The following is a 10,274-nucleotide window of genomic DNA, read 5'->3' as shown; positions in this document are numbered from 1 at the left end:
TTTTGTAGTCTGTCTAAATCTAGTTGCAGCCTCTCTCTCCCTTCAAGTGTGTCCACCTCGCCCCACATCTTAGTGCCATCAGCAAACTTGGACAGCGTGCTTTCCACCCCCTCGTCCAAGTTGCTGATGAAGATGTTAAACAGTGCGGGCCCAAGGACCAAGCCCTGGGGGACCCCACTGCTCACATCTCGCCAGGTTGAGTACAACCCGTCCAACACTACTCTCTGGGTGAGCCCCATCAGCCATTTTTTTTACCCATCCAACTGTGCAGGCATCAATGCGGCAGTCACTTAATTTATTGATGAGGATGGGGTGAGAGACAGTGTCAAAGGCCTTCTTAAAGTCTAGAAAGACTACGTCCACAGCGACACCATCATCCAAGGATTTAGTTACTTGGTCATAAAAGGCAATCAAGTTGGTCTGGCAGGACCTGCCTTTGATGAACCCATGCTGATTGCCCCTGAGCATTATCTCCCCTGCTGGTCCCCCACATGTGCTCCTTGATGATTCTCTCCAAGATCTTCCCAAGCACCAAGGTGAGGCTTACAGGCCTATAGTTACTTGGGTCCTCTTTCCTCCCCTTCTTGAAAATTGGGACCACATTAGCCAGTTTCCAATCCCCCGGCACCTGGCCAGATGACCATGAATGCTCATACAGCCAGGCCAAGGGCTCCGCGATGACCCCTGCCAACTTCCTCAACACCCTTGGGTGGAGGGCATCTGGACCTGCAGATTTAAAAGTGTCTAGCCCTTCCACAAGATCCCTAACTACATCTACACTGACTGAAGGCTTGACAGAGCTATCCCCAAGATATCCCACCTACCAGAGGTAGGGACAATCCCAGTCCCTGTTCAGGAAAACAGAGGCAAAGAAACTGTTAAAAATATCAGCTCTCGTCTGGAGTAGCCACTAGATTACCGTTTGTGTCTTGCAGGGGCCCTACATTGCCTGGTGCCCTCTTCTTGCTCCCAATGTACTTGAAAAAGGACTTTTTGTTGTCCTAAATCCTGGACGGTAGCCTGAGTTCCACCTCTGCCTTGGCCTTCCTAATAGCCCTCCTACACCCCCGGGCCGAGGAGGAGTACTCCTCCTTGGTGACAGCTCCTCCCTTCCACTGGTTGTACGCCCCCCTTTCTTCACCTGACTTCTCCAACTTCCCTCTGGGAACAGATGTGGTTTACTAATCCCCAGTAACTGACTTGTGTATCCTTAATACTAGATTGTAAAACTATGGATCAATAAACATGGTGAGAGCTTTCACTCGAGGCATGTTGCAAATCCCTACATCCCATTCTGTACTCTCTAAAGAAACATGTGGAAAAATCTTATTTAAATTTCAACTGCCTTACTGGAGACTGCATTATAAATCAAACTGAGCTAAAAAAATCTAAGTAGTCTTTCACAAAGTTTAAGACAAATGGACAAGCCATTTTATACCAGACTCTCTCTCATTCTGGATAACTGCAGGGCAGAAAAAAAACAGGCTAGTGAGCACCTGTCTGGGGGCAGAACTTTAACAATGGAGCAGGGATGCTTTTCTACAAGTGATCCATTGTAGTCCATTGCTAGCTACTTTTATAAATATAGTAACAGGTCCTTTAATGCATGTAAGCTTACCCTTGACTGTTTCTGGTGTCCCTTCTCTCTTTCCACTGTTACTTTTTGGACGGATTGACCCTATTTCTTAAATTTACTGAAAGGGAAATGCTCCCTTTTGCTTGTTTGGCAAGAGACCAAGAAACCTGCCCCTGTGCCAGACTGACTCCGATTCAGCTCTTACTCTAATGCTCCACATCTATTTACTGCTCAGCATTAGCTGTCAGTCTGATAAGCAATTTACAAATATATAAAAGGTAAAGCTTCCAGTCTGTTCAAATATATTCAACCTCCCCGACAACCAAATCATGTTATATAAGCACCTCTCACATAAAAACTCAGACCTCACCTTCAGTTACTATATAACCGCCGCTCTGTGCACACTCTGTGCTATTAAAATCTAGGTAAAATACATCTATATACAATGATTTGTTCTAGATATTATAGGGACTAGTTGATCTGGACACATGTTCAAATTAGAGTCAGAACCAAGCAAAAGCCTGAACAAATACTGAACTGCTATCTATTGGGTACACCACATATTATTTAAACAAACAAACCAAGAATCCCCCGGGCACATAGTGATCAATGCACTGAATCAACTCTTCAGCAAAGTGAATTCTCTTACTTTGGAAGAGCCCATATTGAACAATACTTGCACATTAATTTTTTACTTTATGATATTATATATGCTTTTTTGTCCAAATATTTTTCTTTGTTTCTGTACATTTGCTGGACACTGCTCCTCAACTCAAATTTTTTTCTTGACACCAACTAAAACACTAGTCATTTCTTACAGAGTTAATATGAGTTAAAGTCTTCCATGGTCAGGGATGTCATAAAGCAGTATACTAAATTAAGAGCCTATCGTCATTTTGCTTACATTAGGCCACATCAATGTGAAATCATTAGATTGCACAGCTATACAAACCGTAACAGAAAGTTAAATGGTGCTCCAGATACCACTACACATTTTTAGCAGATCATGGAGGTGCGTGGTAATCTACCATTTTTCTTATAAAAATCATGGGCAGGGCTAGTAATATAGTCCAGATGTCCTAGTTCCCAGTTCAGTGTGTTATACAACCTGGCTCTCCGAAACTGAAAGCCTGTCACAAAAGTATCATGTTTGAACAGTGCCCCAGAATACACCTATCCCTAAAAATGATATAATTCAGCAGTTGTCAACCAGTGGCCCAGGGAATAGGTATGGTCCATACAGCCAATTTATCTGACTTGCAGATATGGGGCTTCAGCAGCAGAAGGGTTTCAGCAGCAGTTCCTCTCTCTTGCTGCCACAGTAAATACTGGCTGTAGGTGCAATTCCAAGGCTGCCACAAGGAAAAGTGGTGGCTGAATCCTCATGCGCAGCCACCCATCTGCCTCTGACCTGAACTGGGTCGCTCTGGCCTGCAACCTAAAAATGTCACCAACCGCTAACAAAGTTGCTTAAATTTCAAGGAGGGCAAGTAAACCCAGAACTCACTGATGCAATTATTTCAATGATAAGTCAATAGCATAATGGCTCTTACCCAGGTTTAAACTTGAAGAGGATCCATGTGAGGATAAGGAAGGTGGTGGAGTCTGAGAATGGCCAGGTCCTTGACTTGGAAGAGGCATGCCAACAGGTCCAGGAGAAGAGGAAAAGCCAAGGCCATTGTAAAAACTGTGTCCAATAGGTGTCAAACTGCTAGATGTCCTCTTGTACAGATCACTGCTCCCTGTGAGGGAGTCTCGGCGGGAGCCACTACCAGTGTTAGAGTTTGCAACTAAAATAGGGAAAAGAAAAAAAAAACTATACAAGTTGTTCAAGATAATAGGTGTTTTGGTGATATGGGTAATAAAGACAAAAATGTATCAGCGTGTCCACTGCTGGCCATGGCTGCCTGTGTGCATGGCTTAAGACTGCTCTTACCATAATTTAGTGGGAAGCATGCATCAGCCATAAAGCACGGACTTAAATCATAATTAAGACTTGTGATTTAAAACAGCAAAGAAACAACCCTTATTTAAATCATCCATGTTTTTAACATTGTTTTGCCTTTGTACTTTGTATTCATTTTCTTCAAGCAAGACTGGTTTTCATTGGATAACCATTGATACTTCCTGATATTTTAATCTATATATATTTGGAGTCTTAATTTTCACATTTCATTGTCAGAAAATAGTGAATGATGCACTTTTAGTACATGAGTGTTCATTTTTTAATTTATGACCTCAGGAAGTGTTCTAGAGCAGGGGGCAGCAACATTTTTGGGAAGAGTGCCAAAAACACCCACAACCTCAACTTGTAAGATGTTGGCATGCCAGGGTGAATAGCAGGGGACCTGCCAGGGGCCCAATCCTTGTTGTGGCAGCAGAGCCCCAGCCACTGCCCCGTGAGCCACCCTGAGACGCATGCCAAGCACAATGCCTTTACATGCCACTGGCACACATGCTGGGAGTTAAATACACCTGTTCTAGAGGAATCTATCGTAAAGTAATGTATAGCTGGTCGGATTGCTATGATCAAAGAAGAGTCAACGAATCAACAGCTAACTGGGAAGAGATTTTGAGTAGAGGTACACTGATATTTCGGTCTATATCATACCGGCAGCAATAAAAGGAAAATTGGCATTACTGGTAATTGGCTTTTTTTGACTGATGTGGCTGATAACGTCACTGATAAAGATCACATGCACGCACAAAGCCACAGCATGCACATGGCCAGTCCGGCAGCCTGGAAAACAGCGTCTGGCTGGTAAATCTGGGTGGGGAGGGAAGGGGTGTCGGGGATCGGGGCAGATCAAGGTCCCCATGATGAGGAAGCAAGTGGGGCTGAGGCAGGGACAGGCGCTGCCCACCTGGGGTGGGGTGGGGTGGGACACGGGATGGAGCTGCAAGTGGCTTCTCTGGAGGTATGGCTCCTGCAGCTGCGCGCACCACTGCAGGAGACATGCAGGGCATGTGCCCTCCAGATGTGTGCAGGACGAAGGAGGGCTGCTGCTGCGGGCTGGGGCCCGGGGCAGTGCCAGGCTCTTCCTGGCAGGGGGGGTTGGGCCGGGACTGTGCTCAGGGTGGGCAACGTCAGCGCTGGAAGGGGGCAATATGGGGTGGGCTACAGCCACCCCAGAATTTGCCACAGCCCCCCACTCCCAGTGCAGCCCTGGCCCAACCTCCCTGTTGGAAAGACCCAAGCGCCACCCCTAGGCCCACACCGCAGCAGCAGCCCGCTTTTGCCTTGTGCACAGACCTGGCTGGGCAGCACCTGTCGCTGCCCCACTCACTCCCTCCCTCACCACAGAGGCCTTTATCTCCCTCTCCCACTCCCCCCACACCCCTTACCCCCACAACAGACTTACCAGCCAGACTCTGCTCTCCAAGCTGTCGGGTTGCATATCAACAACTGGATTGGTATCAGCTGATATAGCTTGTTAATAATCAGCCATGGGTATCAGCCCAAAAAATCTGTATTGATGCACCTCTAATTTTGAGTAGACTTCCTTGGGGGTCTGTCCTGGGTCTGGTATTAAGATCTTAATTAATGATGTGGAGGATAGGACTGAGTATGCACACTGCAAATTAGCAGTTGACATCAAGCTGGGGGGAGTTGCAAACACTTCTGAGGATAGGATTAGGATTCAGAATCACCTCAAACTGGAAAAGCTGCCCAAAATTAACTGAATGAAACGTAGTAAGGACAAGTACAGAATTCTGTATTTAGGATAGAACAATTAAATGCAGAAATACAGCCTGGGGAACAGAACTACAGAAAAGGGCCTATGGATTACAGTGGACCCTGAGCTGAATACAAATCAACGATGCGCTCGACGCAAAGAAAGCTAATATCACACTAAGCTGTATTAATATGAGTGCCACTAGCAAATCAAGAAAAGTGAACCTTTGTTCTTTTTGGCATTGGTGAGGCCCATGTCCAGTTCTCACTTCAGGAAATACACAGAAAGATTCCAACGTGGAGCAACAAAATTATTTAGGAGGTCTAGGAAACATGATTTAAGAGGAAAGTTTGGCGAACCGGGATTATTTAGTTCAGGGAAGGGAAGACTGAGGGGGGGAATTTGATGCATCCTATATATCTGAAAGGTGATTACATGGAGGGTACTGACAGAATATTCTCTGTGGCCACATAGGAAAGGACAAGGACAGAGAAGAGGATGAGGAAATCTTAAGTTGTAAGAAGAGAAATTTAGATCGGGTGTTAGGACAAACTCTCTCACTCTGAGGTTGGATAAGCATCGGGAAAGACCACTCAGAGAGGTTGTGAAATCTCTATCTTTGGAAGTTTAACAACAGGGTAGACAAACACTTAGCTAAAGATAGTTTAGACTGGGAAGATCCTGGCTTGAGCAAGAGGTTAAACTAGACGACTTCCCAAGGTCTTCTTCCAGCCTCACTTTTCCATGATTCTATTTGTGTAAATCTTTTTTGGTATGGAAACTGGAGTTCATTTAAAATGTACAAAGATTTAAAATTGCTTTTTTGTTCATTATAAAAAATACCTGGGACATAAGAAAAAAACTAAACTTGTTCTGCATTTAAAAAACTGATTTATTGACAGAGAAAGTATTGGGGGAAAATGAAGGCTATGATAACTAGGAACAATCACTTTAAGATTTTTAGTAGACATCCCCTCTCACAATTTTTATCCATAGCTAAGCTTTTCTGCTTTACAACTGCATATTCGTTTCTCAGCTTTGTATAAACAGTCACTGAACTGAACTAACAGAACAAACTACAGTGGAAAATATGGTCTCTGTATGTGAGGGAGAGGTTACTGCTGTCAAAACATGATTTAGCACTTCAGCAAACTTGAATTGCAGGGGCTTACCTAGTTACTTCTACCAGTTATTTATTTGAAATCACTTGAAGATATTAAAATTGTGGCAAGCCTGTGTTTAAGACCTCAATTATTAAGTGGGCTGATGTTAAAAAGAAAGGAAAATGAGTGAATTTTATGTAAATAAAACTTACCCTAGTAACATGCAAACCTGACTTCATTTATTTAAAAATAATCCTTTTTATCCACCCTGGTATATGCATCCCTCAGTATAACCAGCCCCTACAATTTAGCTATCAGTCACAAGAGGCTGGTTAACCTAATACCAAGTTTGTTCAGTAGTATTTCTTAATCTGGTATCTCTTATAGGCCACATGAAAAAAACCAGCATACACTCCGAGTCAAGAGATGCCTAGGGGGTAATTTCCATCTAACCTCATATGGCTACTTGGCATAATCCTGAAACAGGGTTATATCAGTTTATACAAGGCTAGTGCCTTCTGTGGCATTATCACTGAAAATATATCACCCATTTTGTTTTGTCTGAAACCATTTCCTTCTCGCCCACTCTCAGCAGCACAGCTACAATTCCTACCTGCTGTTCCAAAGCCTCCCAGTGCAGACCCCAGCGTGGCACCGAGAGAGCTGCTGCTTCCAAAGCCAAGTGAAGTGTTGGCAGCCTGGGCAGAGCCCTGAGAAAAGAGTGAGCTGCTCTGGGAATTGCTGCTTAGGGAGTTGTTGCCATAAAATGAGCTGGAGGCGAGATTGTTGGTGGGCTGCTGCTGGGGCTGAGGCTGAGGCTGTTGAGTTCCTAAAGGCCGAAATGGTCCATTTGTTGTTCCTGCCAGACCACCAGCTGCACCGTTAGCTGAAGCTGCAGCTGCTGCAACTGCTGTAGAAAAGCAAAACAATTAAAATGTACAGTTTAAAAAAAATACATTTTGAGCAAGTCTAAAAACTACGACTTCCCTTTTATTTACTATGCAACTTGTAACCATCCTATTAAACTAGCCTGCTAGAATAAGGAGACCCCTCAAATCTCTAACAGCTGTATTTGAGTGTCCCTTTTTAAAGGCCACTCTATTTGTGAAGGGTTATTCAAGAAAGGTTGCAAAATGCAGCTGCTACCTTCTTCTGATCCCTAATTTAGTGGGGCAACTATCAGCTTGAATTGGGCTCCCAAATTAATTTTCTGTTAAATCTGAAGACCAATGGAAACAACAACAAGACCTAGAGATCAACCAGAGCACATATCAGGACCCCAGTGTGCAAGGTGCTGTACAAACACAGAACAGAAAGATGGTCCCTGCCTCAAAGTCCTAAACATTTTAAGTCAATAGGTCCACAGTTGGAAACTGTTTCTAATGGGTTTTATGATAAATACAACTCCCCTGCTGTGCCTGAAACAGGAACATGCAACACTAATGACTGGAGTGTCAAGCTGACTGTTTTTGTTCCTGGAGCTAAAAGAAAAACAAAATAAACACTGCGTTTTTGATAAATCTGTGGAGCACAAGTGTGGAGAATTTCAGATCACAGAGGCAATAGTTTCAAAGAGTTTGGGACATGTTCACACAGCTGATTATAATCGTGACTATTTTAAAATTGTAATGTCATGAGGCTTTGCAAATAATTTCACTACTAATTAGGGACCTACCAAATTTGTGATTTTCATGGAAACCATGAATTTGATAGGTCCCCCAAGAAAAAGCCCAGTCCCTCAAAAGAGGGTGGGGACCACAAAAAAGCTAAAAAAACAAGCAGGGGCCCCAGAAGTACTGCCGCTCCTTGGAGACTGACAGAAGGCCAGGGAGGGATGGGGAGGGACTTCCAGGGCCCCTCAGCCAGGGGCCCATCATGCTCTGCCACGGAAATGGAGACCGATGCTGCACTTGGACTGTGAAATTGGGGGGCAATCCCCCATGAATTGGGTAGGTCCCTACTAATAATGAAATCTTGCAAAATACACAGAATGCTGTTCTATACTCCCTTTGCCATTTACACGTTTTCAGCTAAGCCCACACTGAGCATAAAGAAAGTTCTCAAAAACAGCTCCTCCAATGGATCTCAGTGAGGGCGAGCGTGTCATCACTGCCCACATGCTTGCAGCGGAGTACGTGAACATCACTTACAAGATCATCCCCTTCTCCAATGAGATGAACGGGACCCACATGCACACAAGTAGGACTTACCTGCTTGTGCTGCAGAGGAACTGATGATGACAGGAGCGGGGGCTACAAGGCGCACAGGGGCCCCCAGGCCGTTCCGAGCCCCTGCGTTCACGACAAGAGCACCTGTTTGGTCATAATAAGCAGCAGGAGCCAGCACCGGATAACCTAAGCAACAGAGAGTCAAATTAATGCAACTAAGCCATCCATCCAGCAAGAAGCTACTGAACGATTAGGTGAAACAGAATTAGGCCCATTTCTCACACGGACAATTCCTGCATTCTGTTCTCTTCACAGTTTTATAGTGTTATAACTATTTCAATTGAGGATGAGTTTTTGCTAAAATTATACTGAAATCCCTAGAATGAATGCAGTTATGTAGTCCTGTGGCAATATAGTTCTAGTTCCTTTCGTTTGCAAGAGAAGCCTCTTGGCCAACAAGAAAAGGCAAGGTGTTCAGGACCTTCAACTCTCCTTGAGGCATCTAAATAGTGTCCAGATTTTCAGAAACAATGAGTACCTGGCAGCTTCTACATGGGAATTCTCCATGGTTTCTGAAGGGGTGGGTGGCAGCAGTGAGAGGTTTCTCCACTGTTCTTTATGTGGGCTGAAGCCATTTTGAAAATTTCTCTCAAAATCCTTAATAATGCCAAATTGGAAGCTATCAAATCAACCTTGTAATATGTCTGATATTCTTAACTTCATAATCAAAGATTGTCTTTTGGAGCTACATTCTTTCCAAACCACAAGGGATCCTTTAACAACTATAATAAATTCAAAACAAAAGACTTCAGACTGAAAATTATAGTATCATTTGCTTATCCTTAACTGTCCAGCATGATTTATCTGTAAATTCTTCCAAAACAAATACCGAGTTATTGATTCCACTTGTTGACATTTTATGTCGGGTAGAAGTCTATAAAGGTGCCACACTGACCTGCTTAATTCATTCAGAAATGTGTAAGCTTTCACGGGCAACAGCATACACCATAAGCCCACTGTTGCCTATGAAAGCTTATGCACTTCTGGTATGTTTGTCTATTAAGGTGCCCTGGCCTTCTGCCTGAATTCAGATTAACACAGCTAACTACTTCTCTCATTTTATAATCAAAACAGTAAGTAACACTACATGAAAGTGAAATCTTAGCTCCATTAAAGTCAATGAGAGTTGTTATCAACTTTCATGTGGCCACGATTTCGCCAAGATCATAAAAACAAAACCAATTTACAGGGATCCATAAAGATATCTGAAAAAATAACATCTGAATGGGAATCAAGTTCTTACAAACAACTTAAGCTAGGTGGACTAATATATCAGTCCAATATTGAAATGGCACCAATATAAAGAAAATTGATTGCATCAGAAATTGGCCTGATGTGGCCAATAATTTGGCCCATAAATGCCTGTGCGTGCATGCAACCACAGTGCAGTATGTAGGCGGCAAGGAGCACAGCCCAGCAGCTCTCAAGCTGTGCGCAGCTGATAAGTCTGTTCTGGTGGAAGGGGAAGGGGGAGGGAAAGGGTGTGGGGGGCAGATCAAGTCCTATGTGGTAAGGGAGGGAGTGGGCCTGGGATTGGGGCAGGCACTGCCCTGCTAGGGCAGAACAGGGCACAGGATGGAGCCATGGCTTGTCTTGGGGGTGCGGGGCAGCAGCTCCAGGAAGGCACGATGGGTGAAGAGTGTGGGTGCTGCAGCTGTGGATGGGGGCTGGACCCCGGCCTTCCCCGCAC

The 10,274-nt window shown here is 44.2% G+C and overlaps 1 protein-coding gene across 11 annotated transcripts in view; it reads right to left on the bottom strand.

The window, feature by feature from the left end:
- Positions 1-10,274, bottom strand: part of PUM1 (pumilio RNA binding family member 1) — a 131,832-nt gene that overhangs the window by 24,304 nt on the left and 97,254 nt on the right. For 10 of the 11 annotated variants that reach the window (XM_006030837.3, XM_006030838.3, XM_006030839.3 and 7 more), the window contains 3 exons: positions 8,567-8,710; positions 6,970-7,266; positions 3,130-3,366 (listed from right to left, as the gene is read on the bottom strand). In XM_006030837.3, the coding sequence (XP_006030899.1) occupies positions 3,130-3,366; positions 6,970-7,266; positions 8,567-8,710 (678 nt within the window). The remainder of the gene's footprint in view (positions 1-3,129; positions 3,367-6,969; positions 7,267-8,566; positions 8,711-10,274) is intronic. The other variant, XM_025212497.1, reaches the window with a different exon arrangement.

The sequence above is a fragment of the Alligator sinensis genome, unplaced genomic scaffold (genome assembly GCF_000455745.1).
Source record: "Alligator sinensis unplaced genomic scaffold, ASM45574v1 scaffold3_1, whole genome shotgun sequence".
In the NCBI taxonomy this organism is placed as follows: Eukaryota; Metazoa; Chordata; order Crocodylia; family Alligatoridae; genus Alligator; species Alligator sinensis.
This window is presented reverse-complemented; position numbering and strand designations above follow the sequence as displayed.